The sequence below is a fragment of the Octopus bimaculoides genome, chromosome 24 (genome assembly GCF_046866305.1).
Source record: "Octopus bimaculoides isolate indiv1 chromosome 24, ASM4686630v1, whole genome shotgun sequence".
Classification (NCBI taxonomy): domain Eukaryota; kingdom Metazoa; phylum Mollusca; class Cephalopoda; order Octopoda; family Octopodidae; genus Octopus; species Octopus bimaculoides.
In genome coordinates this window covers 27,916,822-27,942,371 of record NC_142951.1, presented here as the reverse complement: position 1 = coordinate 27,942,371, position 25,550 = coordinate 27,916,822, and the positions used below count along the sequence as shown (strand labels likewise).

Below are 25,550 nucleotides of genomic sequence, written 5' to 3'. Positions count from 1 at the left end.
AAGTACATTGCTGTTGCCTTTCTAACTGTTCTGTGAAGTAATGCTTGTTTATTTAGGCCTGTGTGTATGTTGTCTAGTGGAGGCCCAATGGCCCAGTGGTTAGGGCAACGGATTCGCGGTCATAGGATCGCGGTTTCGAATCCCAGACCGGGCGTTGTGAGTGTTTATTGAGCGAAAACACCTAAAGCTCCACGAGGCTCCGGCAGGGGATGGTGGTGAACCCTGCTGTACTCTTCCACCACAACTTTCTCTCACTCTTACTTCCTGTCTCTGTTGTGCCTGTAATTCAAAGGGCCAGCCTTCTCACACTGTGTCACGCTGAATCATCATCATCATCATCATCGTTTAACGTCCGCTTTCCATGCTAGCATGGGTTGGACTGAATATCCCCGAGAACTACATTAAGGGTACACGTATCTGTGGAGTGCTCAGCCACTTGCACGTTAATTTCACGAGCAGGCTGTTCCGTTGATCGGATCAACTGGAACTCTCGACGTCGTAAGCAACGGGGTGCCAACAACGTATGTCGTCTGATTCCAGTCAGCCCCACCAGATCAAACCTACGATCATAGGAATTTGTTCTACGTTATCAGATGTCTCCTTCTGTTTGGGTGGAGGGTTGTTTTTAATAACATGAAAATGGACAAATTTTAAATGATGTGACAGCCATATAATTCTCAGAAAGTTTGGACTAAATCATTGGATGTTGGATTACGTTGAGTATTGAAGTTAGCTGTTTCATTACCAAAATTCAAACAGGCAAAAGAAAAAAATTTACAGCTCTGACAGAGGATTTGTATGATGAAATTATTTCAATCTCATGAATGTGAAAACTCGGGGATTGCTCTGAATTATTTATTAAAGATTATTTAACGTCCTCCTGAAAGTCAAAAGTTTTTGAAATTTTGAAATTTTGAAATTATTTGCCTCTTTTTTAATAGGTGCAATACACATTTGGTATTTTTGTGATATGGAAAGAAATTCATAATCCAAAAGATGGAGACAGGAAATAGATGTCAAAATGAATTAGAACCCATTTCATGATTTGATTGTATCTTTGGGAACTGTATTAAAAAAGGGACCATAAAAGCCACATTTTAATGGAAATATTTTAAAATTGGAATGCTTGTTTGTCATTTTCTCATTTATTATAAATTTTAAAATAGTTTTAGTTTAACAAAAGTTACATAGACATATAAATATTTCTGAATCATCTTCATCCATTATTTAATGTTAATTGCATTAATAGCTAGCCACCTACACTTTTCTCTGCAAAATAGGGGTAGTTTATCCTGTTCAGGCTATATTATTAGCATTATTCTGCGATTGAGAATTTAAAATCACTTCTTTAACTTTCTAAGACATCTCAGCGCTTCTAAAAGCAAACTTTGTTTGTTTATTTACGTTTGTCGTAATTTGAATTTATAATAATATAAATTGCTTAATGACCAAATTCTGTTTTGTAGGAAACTGCTCTGCAGCCTGAGGCTTTGTCAAAATTGTTAAACACCGTAGAATCTACTATTGAAGCCAGGGAGCAGCCCCAGGCACCTGCTAGCAGCAGGGGTGAAGTAGCTGAGGTTTCAGAATTTGAAAAGAAATATAAATCATTTCTTCATAAACTACGGAAGAGGCAAATTAAAGATACACAGAGTCACAAACTCCTACAAGGTCCAGAAGGAATGCTGTGTGATGAAATACCTCCTCCGGTGATGGATGCTGTTGGTATTGATGATGTCAATACAAAGCTGATGAAAGAACTTCTGTTGTTGGACCCAGACAACTCTGAGTCTACCAGTGTGTCAGAAGCTGACAGTCTGTACTTACCCCCAAGTGAGCGCAAAAAGAAAAAGTGCTCTGTGGCGTCTCGGAGCCTGCTTAAAAAGAAAGCACCTTTTGATATGACTGGCTATCGGCGGCGACGGAAACGGCAGAAAATGAGGAGAAAAGCATCAGAGTTTGACAACATCAGCCTCGCATCAACAACTAGTACATTTGGAGACAAAACGACATTGAAAGATAACAATCTTCTCTCAGATTTCAACAAATATTTAGATTTAGATTTCCCGATATCTGATTTATATCTTGAACAAGAGAAATCTTTATTTGGTGAAGAATTACCTGTGAAGCGAACACCGACACTGAGAGATTTTGGTTATGATGACTGGAAATCGGCTATGTTCTCAGTACGGTTTCAGCCAGTTGTGACCCTGAATGACTGCATAAAGCAGGTGAGTTTTAGTCTATTTGTGTTCAGTTGTTTTCTTGTAAATAATTCCATTTGTCACAGCAACAATAACAATAGTTTCTTGCCATATTTCTATATTATGCCACTTGTAAAAGAAATAATATTCAAGCTTGTAAACCAAGAACCAGTTTACTAAAGTTTGTTGGTGCCACTTTAGCATATGGTCTACCTGGCTATTGACACTTTAGCATACTGTCTAACCCAGATCTTAACCTTAACTCTAAACCATGAGCCTGATCCTAATCCTTACCCTAAACCTTAACTCTAACTCTAAACCCTAAACCTGACCCTAACCTGAAACCCTAATACTAAACCTGACCTTTAACCTAATCCAGATTAGGTCATTTCACAGCTGATAGACTATGGATATTGTGGTAGACCACATGCTAGAGTAGCACCAGTTAGTCCTTGTTAAGCTTCAGCATCATATCTTTATTATCGGTCATTAGACCATTATCACAATGACCACTACTGCTACCGCCAACATCACACCATCATGGTCATCAACCTCACTACCACCATCAATCATAATGACCACCACCATGATAATGGTAATAGCCCAGTCGCTCTCATCATAATCATTTATGATTAATAAATGAGATCATTATCATCCTTTAGTGTCCGTTTTCCATGCTGGCATGGGTTAGACGGTTTGACTGGAACTGGTAAGGTGGAGAGTCACACCAGGTTTCAGTCTCTTTTGACTCGGTTTCTCTGTCTGGATACTCTTCCTAACGCCAACCACCCCACAAAGTGTACTGGATGCCTTTCGTGTATCACCGGCTCAGACACCTTTCATGTGTCACCGGCTCAGACACCTTTCATGTGTCACTGGCTTTCACCATCACTATGATTCCACTAAGCTTGACATGTCTTCCCAAGCACAGCAAATCACCAGAAGTCTTGGTCACTTGTCATTTGCTTCTTTGAAATTTGACATCTGAAGATCATATTTCACCACCTCGTCCCACATCTTCCTGGGTCTACCTCTTCCACAGGTTCCCTCCACAGTTAGAGATCAGCACTTTTTTTTACGCAGCTGTCTTCATCCAAACCAGCACAGTGTTCTCCCTTGCACACTACATCTGACGCCTCACACATTAAACTTGATTATTCTAAACTAAAAGCTACCCTGTTTCTAAATAATTACTTTGTAATGTTTTTTTGTTTTTTTTTTAGATCACAAGTCATTTGAAAAGAGAAGGAACATCCAATGTGATGAACTGGATTGGAAGTCACCAGGACCTCATGAATGCTCTAAACATTCCAGAACAGACATCAAATACGGAATCCCTTTCAAAATCTCTTTCCTCAGCTACTTCCCAAATGACAAGTAAAAGTGAATCTGCGACTAATATCAAACTTTCAAAATTTCACTCTAAAGCATCTCCAGTTTTTAAGGCAGATTTTGAAGAATTCGGTTCGACAATTGACATTACTTCTCTGAAAAACGATGCCAAAAGAAAATTTGCCAGTAAATGTGAAAAAGCCAATAAACTATTGAAACTCTCTTCAGGTGATTCTTTCAAAAAGAAAGTCAAAGTAGCAAAAGACAAATTCTCTTGCAAAAGTCCTCCGAAGGAAAAGAAACTTGGCATAGATAAAAAGGTTTCTTCTACTTCGACAACTTCAAAACCTGACAAAGAAAAGAAAGCATCAACTACATCTGTTCCCAGCAAAAAACCAACCACATCTACACTTTCTTTCCCGTCAACATCATCTCTTCAAAGCAAAAGCAACTCAAGTACCCTTGCAAAAGCTACCACTACTACGACTAGTACCACTACTACTACTGCTACTACTGTTCCAAAAAGCATCATGAAAACGCCTCGAGCTGAACCATTGACCAAAGGCGCTGCAATAGCTCCTTCCACTTTCCCTGCTACTGACCAGTCTTTGAAGGTTGACCTCCTTCTTGATTCAATAATTGAATCACCTCCTGTTGTTGTCACAGAACCGAAAAAGCCTAAGTCTGTCATATCCTTTGAAGCTTACAAAGAAAAAAGGTTAAAACCCAAATCACCGCCCCGAGAGAAAATGAATGTTTTTGATTCATTGCAAGATATCTTCCCAGCAGAAAAGGAACTACCAATATTCGATAAGCCAAAACCAGAGAAACTCATCTTAGAAACCCCCAAAGACATTGAACCACCAAATTTGTTCAGTAATTTGGCTGCACCTAATTTCCGAGACCCGAGATTGGTTGCCTCTCAAAAGGAACCTCCACCCCTGAAGATGCCTCTTCCCCTACCAAAGCTTCCTCTTCCAATACAAAAGGCTATTCCTCCCTTAATGAATGTGAATCCAATATTGCCGTTGAGTATACCCCCTTTACTACCTGTAATTCCACCTTTACCTCCATTGCTAATGCCATCACTCCCATTATTGAAAGGTAATTCTCAACTGAATAAATCTACCCCACAGTCTCCCAAAATCATTCCCCAATCCCCTAAAATTATTCCATCAACCAACAAGCCACTCTCTTCTGTAAGGGATGACGCGAAAATATTTCCTAAAAACAAACCTTTATCTAAAAAACCTTCTTCTCTCCCGAAAACTATACCTACTTCAGTAACAGTTTCTTTAAAAGACCCTAGGGAACAAGTTGGTCTTGTCGACCCCCGACTTGCTAAAATTCCATCTCTGGCTGCCTCTAAAGGCCCACCTTCCCAACCACCAGCATCACAAGATATACATTCATCGAAAGAGGAATCAATACATGACCCTTCTTTACCAAGGGATCCAAGACTTTTGCGTATGAACCGAGATTTGTCAACGAATGATGGCAATAAACCTAGCAAACCCCTCTTATTACAGGAATCTCCAGCAGACTTATATAATCCAGTAAAGATCAACAGTGAAGAAATTGAAGATGTATCTGCACACATTAGCAAAGATATGACAAACTCTTCAAAGACAGTTATCAGCAAAAAACCATGGAATCTGTGTATCATTCAAACCTCAGTTGATAAACCCAAACCTATCTATGAACCGAAACAGCTGTCAGTGATCCCTATTATTAATAAAGATGTAACTCCTGCAACCCCCAAACTTTCTTATGAAGAAAAGCCACAAAGTTCTAAAGATAACATCCCAGATTATGCCAAATTTTCTAAAGAAATAGTCAAGGGCTTCAAGCCCTCAACTTCTACTATTTCACTCGAGAAAGGGGAAATGTATTCTCCAGTTTCACCGGAGAGAAATGAAGAACCAGCCAGAGTGAGGCCTGTTCCGCTAAACGAACCTGGAAATGATCATAAAACCTGGGGATTCTACAGAGAGATGTTGCCACGAAAGTCTGTATCTGATGACACAAACTCTGTGTCAGATGAAGACTCGAAGCTTTTGGCCTCAAAGCAGAAACCTGGCAGTGAGAGCAAATTGAATTCGGAAAGAAACAGTAGCATGAGAGCGTTCTCATCTGGGCACTGCATGAATGCGGATAGTGACGATAGCGATACTAATTCCAATGAAGATCTTGCGAAGCCTTTGTATATTGATGAAAGTGCCAGTGGTACACATTCGGATAATAACGATCATCGGCTTTCCCCAATTAAAGAGATGTTAAAATCTCTTGACAGCTATGATGATGATGATGATGACGATAGTTGTGATGCAACAAGTTGGAAGCTGCCTTCTATGTATGGTGGTAAAGCGAGTAAGAGTGAGTCAGATAAGAAAAACTTGTCTCACCAACAAAAATCTCATGAAAAGGACAAAAACCTTTTCCAGTCCTTAAATGAAGATTTTGGATCAGTTTCTCCATCAGAAGCAAAAGATGAAGGTTCGGAAAAAGCATCGTCTTCTGATCCTGGCAAACTGTTCAGCGCCTATGAGTACAAAGGGCATGAAGACTCGTCGAACGACACTTCTCATATTTGGATGAAAAGTCTGACGACATTGAGCCAAGCGAAAGCTGTGTCGTCGTTAAACATATCGGATGAAATGATGGACATGCTGCGGAAAGTTGTGAAAGGAAGTAAGGACAGCAACTCACCGGTGAGCCCGAATTGTGACGCCAACAATAAAGGGCAGGTTGACAGTGACGGAAATAAGAGTGAGTCAGCTGTGGAGTCTAGGTGCGGGGTTGAGGAGGAGAGGGGGAAACATTCCGCTGAAACTGTGTTGAAGATTCTAGGAGGAGGAGGAGAGGAAGAAGAAGATTTCAACAAAACTACTGCTGATTCAAATGTAACAAATAGGAAAAACCAAACTGCGGCTCACCAGACACCTGATAAAACAAACAGCATAACGAACGCTGATGACGATGGTGATATGTGTATGTCAGGTCAGGCTATTCCAGTCCTTGAACCAGCAAAGAAACGGACCTCAATGAAAAGAGCTCGATCTCAATCGCCCACTGCTTTCTCTTCTTTGAAACTCTTTCCTCCACCAAACTGGCTTCCGACACCGTCGCCATTTTTGGTATCTTCAAACCCATTGAAAAGCATTGACTGGACAATTCCTCCTTCAACCTCGCCTTTGGCCACTTCCCTCCATTCACAGCAACTTCTCTGGTCTCCCGCGCTCAGCATGTCGCAGTCGCTATTGAGCAAGAATATACCGTTCCCTGTTGGATTCCCCGGCTCAGGTTTAACTGCAACAAATCCACTCTTACTGAACAGACCCATTCACCCTCTAATGGTCCCAAGACAAAATGATTTAGTCGATTGGTTTGCTGACAAAATCAACCCCAAAAGCCAGATGCCATCCGTAAATGTTGCTCAGTCATCAACATCATCATCATCTTCACCATCAACATCATCATCAGTTCCTGCTAAAAAAGCTGTGACTAAAAGTAGCTCAGAATTAGAAACCCTTTCCAAAGAGACAGATTCAAATAAAGATTCGAAACCAGATGCTTCCAATGACTCTGAAATTTCAGAATTGCATTCTACTAAAGACCGGGAGAAGGAAAAATGTGAATTAAGCAGGTCTTCTTGTTATAGTCCAACTGATAAAACTTTGGAGCTTTCCTCTTTATCATGTCTTGATCATTCTCAATCTTCAGAATCTTCAAAAGATGGCTTAGCTGAAAAGGCTGAGAATGTGAAAATGAAAAAATCTTCCTCAAACGAGCTGTTTGTACCTTCAGCGATATCAGAATCCTTTAACAGCAATGCAATGCCTGAGATTGCTATACCAGCATATAACAAGACCTCTAGAAAAGGCCTGAGGTCTGTAGATGGTAATGATTGTGATAATGAGAATGTTGCAGCTGCTGGTACAATTTCTGACACCTCGAAGCAGAGTACTGATGGCCACACGTCTGCAACTGAAGGTCTTAATACCTCGCAGGATGTGGATCTACTCTCTGATAATACAGCATCGGATGATATCAATAATGAAGTATCCAAACTTTTATCATATATGGGCGCCAAGAAAAGACGAAGCAGTAAAGAAAGAAGCAAGTCGTCCAGTTCCTCGAAAAGTAAACAGCCTAAGCGAAGCAAACATGATGATTTGTCGCATCCCATTCCAAAGGCTGTTCAGATATCTACTATTAATTCAAGAAAGCTAAAAGAAGCTTCTTTGCCAGAATCTAACAGGAAACTTCTCAAAGAACTAGCAAAGCAGTTTTCAAAACGGAAGCATCATAAATCTGATCTCCAAGCACTGTTAGAATCGGTGAAAAAGATCAAGAAGGAACTGGCATCACAGCCTTCTGAAAGCAGGGAAGATCTGCCTGCAGGAAAGACATCTGCTGTGTCTGACAAAAGCGATAGAGTTGTGCGGGTCAAGAAAGAACAGCAGAAGTCGAGCAGCAAGAGATCGTCTGGGGAGAAAAGTTCTAGCCGATCGAAGCATCATAAATCGTCTGAGAAAAAATGGGCTGAGAATCTTTGGAAACCTGTGAAGACAGAGGCAGAAGAGAAAACCGGCCGAAGCAGTGATGCTCCTCCTATAGTAATAAATTATAAACAGAAGGGCAGTGAAAAGACAGACGTGTCCAGTGTAACTAGAACAAGCAGTGGAAGTAAGTCAAACAAGTCATCAAAGAAAGAAGAAGAAGAAGGAGGAGGAGGAGGAGGAGGAAAAGATAATGGTGATGAAGAAAAGAACGAACAGAATTGTGACTCAGAGCTGGAAGAGGGAGAACTACCTGATGAGGATGATGATTGTGATATTAATGCAAAAGAAAGGTTTGAGTCTTTGCGACAGTCGGAATCATTTGATAACTACCCAAGGGAGCGATGGTGGCATGATAAAAGGGACCTTCCAAATGACGATAGGTTCTTTGAGTCTAATCCTGGCAGACCACCAAGAGATATGCCATGGGATATGGAAAATAACCCTGATGGATATCAACGTGTTCGTATGGATAATTATTCCATTGAACAACCTGAAGGTTTCCCGCGTGACTGTTATCCTTTGAAAAGAGCTGAGCCTTTTCAACTCAACAGAATGGACGACTGTCCTTTCCCTCAACCTGAAGGTTATTCAATGAATCAGATGGATAATTATCCACCAGAACATGATGATAGCTTCCCATACAATAGGCCTGAGGATATTCCACATAACCAAATGGAAAATTATTCTTGCGGTCGATCTGATGGCAATAAGCGAGGGAAAGGTAAGAACTACCATGGAAAACGCGGTCATTATCTCCATGGGGGAAAGTTTGCTCCATACCCTCAGAATAAAATGGGTAATTGCTTGCCAGAAGATGCTAAAAACTATGAAATGGAACCTGATGGTTATTATAATGAGGAGCATAAAAAGTTTCCCAGAGGAAAATCTGAAAATTATCCTCGCGGAAAGTCAAATAAATATCCTTTTAAGAGAACACGACGTCGTTCATTCAAGAAACACGAACCATCCCATGATCCAGCTGACTACTGCCAGGACAAAATTGATGGATTCCTATATGAGAAAACTGACAACTTCTACTATGATAAAGGTTTCCAATATAACCAGTCAGAAAATTACTTCCATGGCAACAGTAGTGGTTACTGCTCTGATAAAGGAGACCCCTTTAACTGTGATAACGATAATATGGTTGGCAATGTTCCCAAATTTAATCAATTTAATGCTTGGGCTCCAAATGAAATGGAAGGCCCAATGCAGCGGTTTCCTAAACATGGTAAAAGCGTTTTCGACAGGCTGTCAACTAAGGATCCTAAATTGGAACTGGGTGGGAGAGCTTACAGAGGGAAACAGCCTTTCCCTGGTGATGCAGCCTCTTGGTTAGAAGACGGTTCGATTCCTTTCTCTAACAGCAAGAAGAAAAAGCTTAAGGCGGAGGTTGAAGATATAAGCTATGAAGAACTGTTAGAACAAACTGCCAAGCAGTTGAAAGAACCCCTGGAAGAAGAAGAAGAGAAGAAATGCAGCTCCTTTGATACTATCGACGAATATGTTCAAATGTTTGTCGAACAAGGCTGTTCTGAATACAACATCATTAAGAAAACGCTTGGTGTATCGTTAGACACACGATTTGATACAATGTCAAAAACGAGAAGAAAAAAGATTCGAAAGAAAATTCAAAGTCAGTTGCAAGCATTGAAACAGGCACCAACAATTAATAATAACGGTAACGAACCACCAAGTTTGTTCCCCAAATTACCTATGCCTTCTTCTTCCGAATCAGCAGCTTTTAATTTAGACAGTATTCCTGTCTGTAGTTCTTTGAAGTCTATGTCTGACTCCATAGAGTTATTGCAAAACATAATGATGAAACGTCGACCAGAGGATGAGATACTCCAGAACTCACGATCCTCTTCTGAGACGCAAGACGATTCAGATGACGAAAGTAACAGTACAAACAACGTAGAGATGCAAGAGGACGCTAATATTACAGACCCGGACGTCAAACGTGCCGTGCATAAAGTTCGAGCCAACATGATGTCAGCAGCAGAAAAGAACGGCATTGGGATTCCACACCAGAAGATTCCTCTTAGTCTCCTTCTGGCTGAAGAAAAAGACAGTTTGTACTCATCAGAAGGCTGTTTCCTTATTCTTATGCGAAAGATTCCTACCAAATCAGTCGAGCGTTTGGTTACTTTACGAGAAGTGCTTGATCACATTAATTGCGAGATGCAACTTGCTCAGAAGAACAATGATGCTCCGAAATTCCAAACATTACAGGCAACCAAAATAAATTTGCATGAGCGCCGCAAGTGTGTCTTGGAGAATTTCACTGGTCCCCTAAACAGAAAACGTTTGCGACTCATAGAGAAAGCCTGCAGAAAATATCAATGTTGCTTGGACTATATGAATGCAAATCCTGATATGATTAAAGATATAGATAAGGAATTCGTTGTCAAGAGTCTCAAAGCCATCCAAGGACATAGAAGCACAGTTAAAAATATTCTTGTAAGCATATTTTTCCAACAATTTTATTCTAATTCTTTTCCAAGAATTCTTGGATATATCCACCAGATATAGAGTAACCTATAAAACAATTGTGTATTACTAAGGGTTATTTATTTGATGCCTTATTATTTATATATACATCTGTGTGTGTATACATGTGTGTATACATGTATGTATATATATATATGTATATGTATGTATCTATATGTGTATATGTCTATGTATGTATATGTACATGTATGTATATGTACGTGCATGTGTATGTGTGTGTGTATTATATATATTATGTAGTTAGTTAGGGTAAATCCCCTCTTGAAGCACAGCTAATTATTCCATTATTACTATCCAATATGTAGTCTCAGTTGTTGCTGTGCGTTAGTTCAAAATACATATTAAAATTGAGAGGTATTATTTAGTCACCATGACACATGTTGCATTTACTAATAGGAATCACAAAGTTTTACATATATATATATATATATATATATATATATATATATATATATATATCACAGTATCAACCAGACTATCTGATGTTGTTATACACAGCTGGTCACAATGTGCTTCTTCACATTATTGTAGATTTTTGAATGATGCTACCTCACTGGTTAGGTGACTGAAATCTTGACATTCACTGTAAAACGGGATGCCAGCCCTTCACAGGGAAGCGCATTTAAAACTGAAACGAAGAACACAAACACACTGCCTTGTCCAGGAATTGAAACCACGATCTTGCAATCATAATTGCAACACGCTAACCACTAGGCTACACAGGCACGCACACACATACACAGGGGACTTTTTCATTCTCCATCTACCACAGGGGTCTTTTTCGTTCTCCATCTACCACACATACACAGGGGACTTTTTCATTCTCCATCTACCACACATATACAGGGGACTTTTTCGTTCTCCATCTACCACACATACACAGGGGACTTTTTCATTCTCCATCTACCACACATACACAGGGGTCTTTTTCGTTCTCCATCTACCAATTCCAGTCACAAACTCTTAGTCAACCCCAAGCTGTAGTAGAAGACATTTGTCCAAGATGTTCTGTCGTGGGACTGAACTCAAAACCTCATGGTTAGCAAACCAAAGTTCACAGCCATACATGTCACTGAAAAAGTTAATTAATTAACAGTTTGAAACATTATAAGAAATCTAGAATTCTCAGTTGATTTTTTTTATGTCCATTACTCCTTTCCCCTTGTGGTTAACTTTTTGTCTAAAACTAAATCACCCTGTGTAGCTATTTAGATTAATTAATTGATTAATTTCTTTTAATTTTCAAGGAAAACAAAGACTGCAATGCTCTCCCTCCACCTCCCTTAGTTCCAAACAGCCAGATTTCTATGGGCATGACCAGCTCAGGTTTGTATCCTTAACTATTTCATTTCCTCATTTCATCTCCCCTTTTCGTCTACATGTATACATGAGCGTACAATTGCATGAATATTGGTCTCTAATTTCGGCACATTGAGAATTATGGAAATTTTCTTTGTAGAGTTATTGTATAACAAAACCTTGTGCCAAAATGCAAAACAAATATTTTATGTTGATAGCCTCAAAAGATGTCTCACAGTAAAAGACACTTGCCCAAGATGCCATGCAGTGGGACTGAACCCGGAACCATGTATTTGGGAATCAAACTTCTTACCACACAGCCACACCTGCACCTGATCAAGTTACCATTCATAATAGCCCAAGTAACTTGGTTTGACTTATAATTGCTGTTTAGCCTTAGGTTAGCTTTGATCTAGCAGACCTATGATCAATATTGTTCCAACCATGACCATCATGTCTTTGTTTTTATTTAGACATAGTATATCCAGGTAATTATTCATATTGCTGGCTGATAGGCTGGATACCCATCCTTACACTTTCACCTGTGAAGTAAGAAATGAAACCTGAAGACTGTTGCTGTTGTTGTGGGCCAGGCCAACTGGAACAAACACAAAACCCTTTCAGGCACAGCTCGCATTACAAAAGCATTGCATTACTGAAAATTCTGCTTCAGTGTGGGATTCCATAATACAAACCAAATTGCCTTGGTTGTGGGTTCTAATCCTACAGGCAGCCTTTCACTTTATAGGCACAGGTGTGGCCATGTGGGTTAGAAGTTCACTTGCCAACCATGTGGTATCAGGTCCAGTCCCATGACACTGCATCTTGGGCAAATGTCTTCTACTAAAGCCTCAGGCCCAAAGCCTTGCCCTTCTAACTATCTGAGGAGGCACAAGTACTTTCCATATATACATGATGGAGTTTCCATCTACCAAATTTCGCTCAAGATCAGTGGAAACTAAAGTCGGTTGTGTGTATATATACAAGAGGGTACTGAAAAGGTCCTGGCTTTAAGGGTACCGTGAAAGACCTGGTTGGAGGCCCAACCTTCTGAGTTCTTTTACAGGGATTAGAAAACCTGAAGGACCGCTGCAAGAATGTGAATCTGAGAGGGGAATATGTCGACCCTCTTTTATATATATATATATATTTTCCACACTCTCGGAGTGGTTGGCGTTAGGAAGAGCATCCAGCTGTTGAAACTCTGCCAAATCAGATTGGAGCCTGGTGTAGCCATCTGGTTTCACCAGTCCTCAGTCAAATCGTCCAACCCATGCTAGCATGGAAAGCGGACGTTAAATGATGATGATGATGATATATACGAGGAGGTGCTGAAAAGTTTCTGGCTTTAAAGGTATCGTGAAAGGCCTGGTTGGAGACCCAACCTTCTGAGTTCTTTTACAGGGCTTAGAAAAACTGAAGGGCCAATGCTATAACTGTGAATCTGAGAAGGGAATATGTTGAATAAAATCATAATTAACTGATCCTCCTGTATTTTTTTTTTTTTTTTACCCAAAGCCAATTAAACTTTGTTTAATTGTCTCTTTGCTTGTTTATTAATTAATTTTTAATTTTCAAATTCTTCTGCAGAACCATTCCGGAATGAGCAGTTAATGAATGGCCTTGAGCTCCAAACAGCCCTCCGCTTCCTTGTCAGTAATTGCCATGAAAAATTCGGCCTTTGAAACGCAGTTCTCTCGGCAGGAGAGAGATATGTACAGTGGTAGCAATATACTATCTATTGCAACAGCAAGAATGACTCGGGCATTCTATGTAACAACGACATGTTTTCAAGATCAGTTCACTTCACTGTCTATTGTTTCTAATACCAGTAATATCACAGGGACATGTTCCAATGCATCTTTTTTTTTTTTTTTTTTTTTTTTTAAATCTTTTAACCATGGTCTTCCTTCCTTTTTATTAACCTTTTTTTTTTTTTTCGTTTCTACTAATTCTTTCATTTCACTTCTATGATATGACTGATGATAATAATGGTGGACAAATCTCAAACACGAACATGTAGACACTAACGTGTCAAACATCATTTAAGAACAAACTACGTATATAACACAATCACATTTTTTGAACAACCAAACATGTGATAAGAGGAGATGCATTTATTAATATTACTTCTTTCTCGCCCCGATTCTTTTATACTTGTGTGTCTGTGCATGTAAATTCATATATATATATATTGCTTAGGCATGGTGATACTAATAACCTGGTGTAGAACTCAATATATGTGTGCCTCTGAACGAAGCATTAGTTGAATACAGAGCGGTAATAGGAAAATGAGATGACAAAGGCATAAACGATTATCTTATGAACTTCATATTCGGAGCTCTGCTGAAGCTATAAGGTGTTACTCAAGCACTCAACTCTGATGAGTCCACTGTGTCTTGTAGCTGAAACAACTGTAAACCAATGACATTCATAAGATAATTGTTTATTTCATTTTTCTTTTATATATATGAAATGTAGGTACATACATACACATGCACTTATGCGCACACAAATGTATTCATATATATATATATATATATATATATATATATATATATATATATATATATATATATACACACACACTTAAATTGAGTTTGTTTGATATCTTCTCTCTGTAACCCAGCAGCATCCTAGGGCAAGTGAGGGGTGATGGTATTTGAGTCAGTTCATCTAATTATGGCCATTTTATTCCAATACAGACCAATACAAAAGAAATCAAGTAGTTGATCAATATATATATATATATATATATATATATATATATATATATATATATATATATATACGTATATATACACACACACATACATTATATACATATATATTCATGTAGGCATGTGTTGTATTTACCACTATATTTACTAATGTCACTCACTGTTTCTTTAAATATACTCATGAAACTGTGTATATATGTGTGTATCATCATCATCATCTATCCATGTTCCATGCTAACATGGGTATACACACACACACACACACACACACACATACAAGTGGTGGAGATATACACACACATTTTTCTTTTGGCTTGACGTATTTAATTCTATTACCATACTATATGAATATTTCTGGTTACTAGTATATTACTAGTTTCTTAGTGTATGATTGTTTTATTACAGTATACTAATGCAAATTGGTATTTATCTACATACTATATGGCTGGTATGTACAAATATACTAATGTAAATTGATCATTATTAGTATACCGATATACATTTGTATTTATTAGTATACTAATGTATATTAATATTTAATCATTCTTGTTCTTATTTTTATTTCTTATGACTCCTTCACCCTATTTTCTTGTTATACTGACAATATATTATTACTAAAATATAAATCATTATACAAGTATTCTATATAATTTAATACTATTGATTATATACATACATATATATATATCTCGTCATGGACTCTCCTGTTGTAGACAACAGATGAGGGTTTCTACAATTTTTGCTGAACAATCTGCACAGATGATTTGTTTAGGGTGATCAAAACGTTTGTGCTGTACCTAAGCTCCCTCTCTCCATCAAAGTGACATTATCTGTACAGTGGCGAACAGTGTGCCCCACGTCAGATGTCGGAAGTGCTCGCAATGCACCACCTGGTCTGGGAACTGAACCCATGATCCCGTGACCATGAGTGTAACACCGTAAATACGAAGTCCTCATATCTCTCACTTTATATACATATATATACACACACATATATACACATACACATATATATATATATACACACACACACACACACATATATATATATACACACACACACACACACACACATATATACTTACATAGATATATACATACATACACACACACACACATATATAATGGACTGTCCCATCAAAGATGAAGTATGAGTGTTCACCTTTTGCCGAATGACATGCATCAGGTGTTAAAGCAACTGCAGAGTGTGAGATGAGGTGTTTTGCTCAAGAACACAACACACCACCTGGTTTAGGAATTGAAACTACGATCTCCTGATTGTGAGTGCAACGTCCTAACCACTAAGCCATGCATCCTCGCACACACACACACACACATATATCTAAATGCACGCTTAAAAAATGTTGATCTTCAACTTATAATCTGCTATTTATGGTAACAATTGATTGGCAGGCTTTCACCTTGTTGTTTTCACAAATAGTAAGATTAATTAGTAATTGTGATACTTTCATGGCCTGTTGGATGCATCATCATCTTTTTTTTCCCTTCCTGATATCTTTAAAGTGGAGGCGCAATGGCCCAGTGGTTAGGGCAGCGGACTCGCGGTCATAGGATCGTGGTTTCAATTCCCAGACCGGGCGTTGTGTGTGTTTATTGAGTGAAAACACCTAAAGCTCCATGAGGCTCCAGCAGGGGATGGTGGCGAACCCTGCTGTACTCTTTCACCACAACTTTCTCTCACTCTTACTTCCTGTTTCTGTTGTGCCTGTAATTCAAAGGGCCAGCCTTGTCACACTGTGTCATGCTGAATATCCCCCGAGAACTACGTTAAGGGTACACGTGTCTGTGGAGTGCTCAGCCACTTGCATGGTAATTTCACGAGCAGGCTGTTCCGTTGATCGGATCAACTGGAACCCTCGACGTCGTAAGCGACGGAGTGCCAACAACAACATCTTTAAAGCGTATGGCAGTTTGGGAGAAGTCTTTCCCTGACTGCTAACTGAATTATTCTTTAAAAAGAAGTTATAAACAACTGGATAAGATTAAACTCACGGGAGAAATTTTCAGAAACTGTCAATGTATGAAGAGTGTGTAGAATAAGAAAACCCTAGATACCTAGCCTAGCTTGGGTGGAAACTTACCCTCATGAACAGGCTGAGAGAAATCAGTGCCATGTCGGGAGATATTAGTTGGTTAACACCATGACACCATTTGGTTGGTTTACTGCTTAACCTGTGCCCAACTCTGATACAGCTTCCCTGTGATCAAAGGTGTTCCAATTATAACTATCTGTCTCATGCACAGTGTATCTAGACGTACAAAGTAGCCTTCAAGTTTTTGAAGTTGTTAGAATGTAATATCAGGTATTTCCAATAAGTCTCATACAATACATTGTCAGTTTCACAATTTCCTTGTCAAATATATAATGTAGGTTTATGGAGAGTTTGTTGTCTCAAATTTCTTTGGAGGTTAGGAAATTTGTGTAACTTTCTATGATGACAGCATTATTGTTAGTATCAAAGTATACAAATATCAACACTAAGTAGTTGCTAATCTCCAAAAGTTAACCAGTTTTATATATATACATACATATACACACACACACACACACACATATATATATACACACACACACACACACATATATATATATATATATATATATACACATTTCAAAAGTAAATAGACACTATTTACGAAATATCTGTTTCAGTAAATAAAATGTTCTTTGATACATTTAAATACTTAATCTAGTATTTAATAGACATGCTTTGTGCAGTTTTGAAATGATTTAACCAATTTGGGCCTCATACAAATGAGTGGTTCCCACACAAATGAAATGGTAAAATCATGGGTGGAGTCTATTTACTTTTGAAGTGTGTGTACACACACACACAGCAAATGTACATTAAGCTCAGTCAACAGATTACACACACACACACACACACACAGCAAGTGTACATTAAGCTCAGTCAACAGATTATACACACTGGCACCTACAAGGTGGTCCTATCTGACTATTATTAAAATATATGTAGATTTTTTTTGTGCTGTATTTTACAAGTTTAGGCCATTGTCTGCCCACAAGCTTCCATGGTTTTGAAGACACTAAATGCTTGAATTAAGATTTTTAATTGATTCCACCCCACCCCCCTTAAAAGATAACGAAGCAGGAAGTTTTGTCTTCCATAAAATTGCATAAAAGTTCCAGAATAAATTGAGGTTTTTCTTTTTTCCTCATTACAAATCTGTAATATAATAATTTCTAAAATATATTTCCGATGACGATGATGATGATGATGAAAGTGCAATTTTCATCTAATTTATTCACATTTTCCGTTTAAATATGGTGTTTACCATATATTTGCGTACTTGTACATATGTAAATATATATTTCTGTATAGGAGTGTATGTAATTGTGTATAAACTTCGAAACATTGTGTTCAAAAGATATTATCTGGTGTTTATTTATATTTAACATCCTCTCTCAATATCAATTAATACTATATAATGTGTATATATATATATATATACATATATATATACGCACACACATATGTATGTATATAAAACATTGAAATACTTTTTCTTCTAACTGCTGTATTATTATTATTATTATTATTATTAAGGCGGTGAGCTGGCAGAATTTGTTAGCACACTGGACGAAATGCTTAATGGTATTTCCGCCAAGGTTGACTTTGCCTTTCATCCTTTCGGGGTCGATAAATAAAGTACCAGTGGAACACTGGGGGTCAATGTAATCGACTAGTCCCCTCCCCCCAAATTTCTGACCTTAAGCCTTTAGTAGAAAGGATTATTATTATTATTATTATTATTATCATTTATTCAGGCTATGAGCTGGCAGAATGATTTGCACATCAGCAAATCTTCCAACTCCTTACATTCGGTGTTCAAATTCCTCCAAGGTCAATTTTGCCTTTCCTCCCTCCAGGGTCGATAAAACACATACCAGCTGAGGATGGGTGGGGGTAGTCATCTTACCCCCTTCCTCAAAACAGCTGACCTTGTAACTATAGTAGAAAGAATTATTATTATTATTATTACTATTAAGACAGCAAGCTTGTAGAACCAGCTTTGCATTCTGAGTTCAAATCCTACCAAGGTCAACTTTGCCTTTCATCCTTTCAGAGTTGATACCAGCTGAGTACTAGGGTCGATGTAATCGACTTGCCCCCTCACCAAAATTGTTGGCCTTGGGCCAAAATTTTGAAACCATTATTATTATTATTATTATTAATGTGGAAAGCTGATAAAATCATTAGCACAGGCAAAACACTTAGCATCGTTTCTTCAAGTTCAACTCTGCCTTTTATCCCTCTGGTGGGGGTCAATGTAAATCAACTTAACCCTTCCCCTCAAAACCACTGGCCTGCTACCAAAACTTGAAACAATTATTATTATTTTAAATTATTTTAATTAATGAAATCTCCCTTGTTTACTGCTTATCTATCTGCTTTAAACCATTCTCTGATGAGAGTGGGAAGTTTTGGGGGGAATTTTTTTTTTTTTTAATAATTTTTTTTTCTTGTCTCCTTCAGAATATCAACCTCTATGTCTTAACCTTCAAGCCCAATCCAAAATATTGCGAAATCACTTGAAAGCACAAAAATTAGTGTTAGGCTTTAAAAGAATATAATTCATGCTGCCCAATCTGGTGAATGTTTTTAATGCCAGCTTTGTCATTCTTTTATTTTTTCTAATTGAATTTTAATAGCTTTTTTTTTTTTTTTTTTTTATTGTGAGATCAAATTCCTGATGAATCAATGATTTTCTTTTTTCTTTCTTTTTATCTTTTTTTTTTTTTGCTGGGAATTCAGGATGGTGTTTCTATTTTCAAAAAAAAATTGCTTGGCCCTTCCTTAGAAGCTTCTCAAAAGCAACTGCACACCTTTATACAACAAGAAACAGCCCCTATCACAACACGTACTGACACTCACCATTTATTGTTGGACAGCAAAAGCAAAAAATTCCGCATAGACAATAATATTAAAAAAAAAAAAAATCTTCCAAAGTTTCAAACTTTATTGGCACTGCTGATATTTTTTCTCTCTTTTTTTTTTTTTTTTTTTTACGGGATTTTTTGCATTGCTTCAATGGTCGTTTCTTTCTCACTGAACTGGAAACTGATTTTTTTTTTTTCCTTAAATATTAATATTTAATATTTTTAAATATTTTTTTTTCTTTAATGGTAACATTCTTTATCATCATTATTAAATTAGAAAAAAAATTATTATTACTACTACTACTACTACTACTACTACTACTATTACATGGCAGTAAGCTGGCAGAATCATTAACTTGTCAAGCAAAATTTTTCGTTGCATTTTGTTTGTCTTGAAATCCTTAGTTCAAATTCTGCCAAGGTCAACTTTGCCTTTCATCCTTTACAGGGTCGATCAAATAAGTACCAGTGGAGCACTGGGGGAGGCGATGTAATCGACTTACCCCACTAACCCCAAAACTACTGGCCCTGTGCCAAAATTTGAAACCATCATTATTAATATTAATATTATACAAACATTTGAAGAATATTTATGAAGTGTTAAAACAGCCTGATTCTATGTACTTGTAAATGCATAAACTGGCTACACTTTCTGTACATAGTGTAAATATGTGTTATATGTCTAATGTATGCAGGAGTGAGAATGTGTGTATGTACGTGTGTTTAAGTATTGTATGTGCATGCATATATATATATATATATATATATATATATATGTGTGTGTGTGTATAAAATACTCTTTCAGTCCTTGAGTTGTGGCCATACTAAAGTAGAACCATCACTCCAATACATACATACATATTTGTGTCTATATATATATATATATATATATATATATATATATATAAATAATGTAGAGCTGATCCTTTGTATATAATGTAAATATTCATCCTTGTAGATAAGTTGTAAATGGTTGTGGTCTAAAAGGAGTTTGCTTGTCTTCAATCTTGACTGCCCCTCTCCCCACTTCCTTTTAATCCCATTGGTATGTGTAATGCATAAAAAAAACAAAACAAAACAAAAACCCAACTGTAGTTATTGTAAGTACAAATTGTCTCATGTAACCCAATGTGTTTTAGTAAGCATGGTATTGTGATAAACTGGACGCTGATAAAACCCCTCTTTATCATTACAGACAAACAAGTAATAGCTGAAACTGTAAAAAGTTCTGCTAGGATTTATTTTTACCAAATCATTCAATTATTACAGATCAATGCAATAATAAAATTATTCAAAAGTAATCTTGGTCTTTTTGCGTTTTTCTTCTTTCCTTTTTATCATTCATCATCATCATCATCAATTAACGTCTGTTTTCCATGCCAACATGTGTTGGATAGTATGAACTTGGCAAAAGGAGAGGGTTGGCAACAGGAAAGGCATCTGCCCATAGAAAATCTGCCTCAACAAATTCTATCCAACCCATTCAAGTGAAAAAATAACTCTTTAGCATTTAAACCTGGCCCAAATATTCTACTTGTTTCGTGTTCAAACTGACCAGATCCAGCCTCTCACACCTTAATGACAATGTTATTCTTAAAATAAGCAATCACATCATTGAAATCTCGAAACTACAAGATAATGCATGATTAATTCAAAACAATGTGAATAAATAAGAGAGCGTAATCTAAAGGGTTAAAGTTAATAAAAAAAATCATTTTAAATCCCTACCAAAATCCTGATTAATCTCAAGATTTAATGAGACATATACACACTGTGCTAATGGAACAGGGTCACAAAAGGGTTAAGAAGGACAAACGAGTCCCCAATCAACAACAAAATAGAAAAAACAAGTGAAATGTTTGATTTGGTTTCAATTTATTTACAGTTTTTTTTGTTTTTTTTCTTCACTACAACTAAATTAACTTTTTTGCACTTTTGCTTCTGAATATAATTTAAAAGATTAATTAATTTTTTTTATTTGCCTGCATCAGCCAAATACTCCTCGTAGGTTATAGATGGTCCATGTTCAGCTTCATTGTAAAACGTCTTTTGAATAAACTTGCGGCCAGAATAGCCACAAATTGCTATCTCAGGTTTATTCTGAAAAACAAAGAGGAAACATTTACAATATGTACATAACAAAAGTTTCTGTGTGGTTAGACGCTTGCTTCCCAACCATATGTTTGCAGGTTCAGTCCCATTGAGTGGCACCTTGGGCAAGTGTCTTCTACTGTAAGCCCCAGGAAACTGAAAGGAGCCTGTCGTGTGCGGGTGACACATAAAAGACACCATTTCAAGCGTGGCCATTGCCAGTATCGCCTGACTGGCCTTCGTGCAGGTGACACGTAAAATCACCTACTACACTCTCTGAGTGGTTGGCGTTAGGAAGGGCATCCAGCTGTAGAAACTCTGCCAAATTTAGATTGGAGCCTGGTGTTGCCATCCGGTTTCACCAGTCCTCAGTCAAATCGTCCAACCCATGCTAGCATGGAAAGCGGACGTTAAACGACGATGATGATATATGTTTATGGAAGACCAGCAGTTGCCCATGCACACAAGTCTCCCCGCTGCAAGGAAAAAGCAAAGGCTGATACAGCTTGGCACCAGTGACATCACAATTCATTTCTACAGCTGAATAAACTGGAGCAACATGAAATAAAGTGCCTTGCTCAAAAACACAACACACAACCCGGTCTGGGAATCGAACTCACTACCTCATGATTGTGAGCCTGACTCTCTAACTATTGAGCCATAGTAGATATGTAACATCATTACTGGATATAACCATGAAATTTGATTTCTCAAAAGCTTATTAAAAGCAGGTGGTGGGTGGAATTTTCCAGCTTAATACCATATATTGTACATGCCTCAAAATTTAATCATGATTTTAGTGAAAGAAGTATTATATACAGGATTCTACAGTATACTGAGGGTGGTTTAGATTCATTAAAATAAAACTTACCAAATTTATGAATACTCTGGGGTGTCCAAGAGCACCACCACCATTGCTCCAGATAGATTTGGCATTCACAACAACCACTGGGTCATCAGCAATCAGGTCAATGGCAAAATGAGAGTTCACCTGACAAAGAAAACGACAACTTTCTTTACATAAAAAAAATTCAGAAGTTTAACATTTCATAAAAGAGCAAGAGTATAGCAGCAAAACGTGGACACTTACCAAACAAGCAAAGAAACGATTCAGATGGCTGCTACACAAAGATGCTACAAATGGCCGTGGCATATAATTAATGAGTGGAGGCACAATGACCCAGTGGTTAGGGCAGCGGACTTGCGGTCATAGGATCGTGGTTTCGATTCCCAGACAGGGCGTTGTGAGTGTTTATTGAGCGAAAACACCTAAAGCACCACGAGGCTCCGGTAGGGGATGGTGGCAAACCCCTTCTGTACTCTTTCACCACAACCTTCTCTCACTCTTTCTTCCTGTTTCTGTTGTGCCTGTAATTCAAAGGGTCAGCCTTGTCACACTGAATATCCCTGAGAACCAGAGGGTGCTGTTCTGGGGGAAGAAGGATGGATTGATTGGTTAATCAAGGGGTTGGGGTGGGGGTTAAAAGGACAAATCACAACTGCTGAGCTTTGGTCTGGACTGCCCAACAGCAGACATTCTAATAAAATAATCAGAAAAACATACTCACCAGCTTTTCTTTGCCAAGGAATCGTACTCGGCGATAGTCATCAGCGGAATATTTCTACAGAGAGAAAAGAGAAAAATAAATTATGCATGTGTACATGTGTGAATTAACATTATCATTCAGATTACACAGTCAAAAATAATGCTGTATTTATTCACTCTGTGCCAGTGGAACATGAAAAGCACCCCACACACCACTGTAAAGTGGTTGGCATTAGGAAGAGCAAACCAAATCAGACTGGAACTTGGTGCAGCTTTCCAGACTGCCAGCTCTGGTCAAACAGTCCAAGCCATGCCAGTATGGAAAATGGACACTAGAAGATGATGATTGTTTTAAATTAATCATGCATTATCTCATAGCTCCAATTTGAGGAAGCAATTGTTTAATTTGAGAATGACATTGTTAGGTAAAAGCAAGGGGCTAGATCGAGCCAGATATGGCAAGTTTAAATGCTCAAGGGTTTAGCAGCCAACAAGGAGTACTAAACAATGTACAAGAGATATATACTTTATACAAAATCGTTTATATTTGTGAACAACAGCTTAAGATAAAAAATGAAATGGTATGGTCTTTGACAGGAATTGAACCGCTTTTATCTAGGTTACCTGATATTTACTTATAGAGTTTGTACATGATATAGTTACATATGTCTGAAAGTTAACCATTTTTTATATATATATCGTCATGATCGTCAACGTTTAAAATGTTTTCCATGCTGGCATGGGTTGGGAAATAAGGTGAGTGTATATATTGAGCATACAGCTGAAGATGTAAGTTATATATTGAACATACAAGGTGTGTTTATATGGCAACATGTGAAGACATGTGGCATAGCACTTTGGATACTGGGGCTAATGATTATTAGGTTGTGAGCTCGATTATCAGAATGAAGTCCCTTGCGTCCTTAAGCAAGGGACCCCTTGCGTCCTTAAGCAAGAGACTTCATTCCCTTCAGCTGAAAAAGAGTTCCAGTGATAGGTGGTGGGATTAACACTGCATTGGATTGCTATCTCATTCGGAGTAAAGGTATTTATATTTTTTGTCTTTCAGATATCTAACAAATAACTACATAAGGTGGAGAAGGTGAAATTGTGTTTTTACATGAGAGAGAAGACAGATAGATAGAGAGGAGAGTTCAAGCAGTGACATTTTTTCGAAGAAATTTGGGAGTTTGCAAATGGTAATTAGTTTCGGCGACGTCGGAAGAAGGAAAGACATTAGAACAAAGACACGCATGAATATATTTATGTAAGATGAAATGTTATTACGGGAAACTGATGTCTTTCTCGGAGACGACATTATCAAGACGAAAGTAAATATTTATATTACAACCAGATATCTAAACACGGTTGCAGACAGGACCGGATTTATGTAAGGGCCAATATGGGCCATGAACCAGTCCACCACCACACAGTTCCCAAGCTTAGGGGAAGGGCCTTTAACTTAAAGCATAGAGTTTAAAATTTTTAAATATATTTAGTTTAAAAATTAAATACATATATTTAGTTTAAATTAAATACATAAGTTTTAATTTTATTCATTTGTTTAAACCATTTTTAATCCAATAGAGTTCTTTTAAAATTATTGAAGTTTCAATAATTATCATTAATATTCCAATAACACTTTGATGCCTAGTTTTAGTTCCGTCCTTAAACTATTCATGTCTAAAAACAAAAAGCTGTTCTTGATAACTTGGTTTATTTATGTTCTGTTACTTTTTTATGTGCAATATTTTACATTGGTTTTATTTGTTGCTTATATGTTGATACTTTTCAGATGGGTCTGATCTTCTTTAGTCTTTGATCAAACTAAATTTAGTTTCGTTATCCAACTCTATTCATACCAAAGTGTAATGAATATATCATGTCTTGTGATGCAGTGTCTGTTATTTTGGTTGTGGCAGCCAAATTCGTTAATTAGTTTTGACATGTACAACGAGACGATTGACTTTCGATATCTAAAAAGGTGGAAATTGCATACGCAAAATCGTAAGGGCCTTCAAAACCAATTGATCAGAGGGTGGCACTAGATCTAAACAAAACCCTGATTGCAGACTCAGATTCGCTACAAGACGACCTTAAAAGAAACATTTAAACGATGGAGAGGACATTGATGTCAAAATGAAATATGTGACCTACCTGTCCGGTATGAGTTACTTTCTCAACAGTGTCCGGGTTACATGTCCTTGCTAACATAGAACATGGAGCCTGAGGAGCGATGAAAGGTTTGTGTATTGCCTGAGACAACGCCAAGGTCGTCAGTGGACGACGAAATGCGGCCATTTTTGTAAACTGGTTAGAATTACTAACGGGAGATAATAACTGAGTCTCAGGGAG

The 25,550-nt window shown here is 37.6% G+C and overlaps 2 protein-coding genes across 2 annotated transcripts in view; one reads left to right on the top strand and one right to left on the bottom strand.

Moving 5' to 3' along the window:
* Positions 1-13,737, top strand: part of LOC106882218 (uncharacterized) — a 63,650-nt gene extending 49,913 nt beyond the window's left edge. The window contains exons 9-12 of the mRNA XM_089340777.1: positions 1,467-2,231; positions 3,428-10,564; positions 11,863-11,941; positions 13,505-13,737. Of these exons, the coding sequence (XP_089196903.1) occupies positions 1,467-2,231; positions 3,428-10,564; positions 11,863-11,941; positions 13,505-13,599 (8,076 nt within the window). The 3' untranslated portion in view covers positions 13,600-13,737. The remainder of the gene's footprint in view (positions 1-1,466; positions 2,232-3,427; positions 10,565-11,862; positions 11,942-13,504) is intronic.
* A 7,677-nt stretch (positions 13,738-21,414) lies between these two features.
* Positions 21,415-25,550, bottom strand: LOC106882222 (NADH dehydrogenase [ubiquinone] iron-sulfur protein 6, mitochondrial). Its single transcript, XM_014932820.3, has 4 exons — positions 25,353-25,550; positions 23,218-23,271; positions 22,521-22,640; positions 21,415-21,658 (listed from the first exon to the last, which is right to left on the bottom strand). Exons 1-4 carry the CDS (start codon positions 25,494-25,496, stop codon positions 21,533-21,535), a joined length of 444 nt encoding a protein of 147 aa, XP_014788306.1. The 5' UTR covers positions 25,497-25,550; the 3' UTR covers positions 21,415-21,532.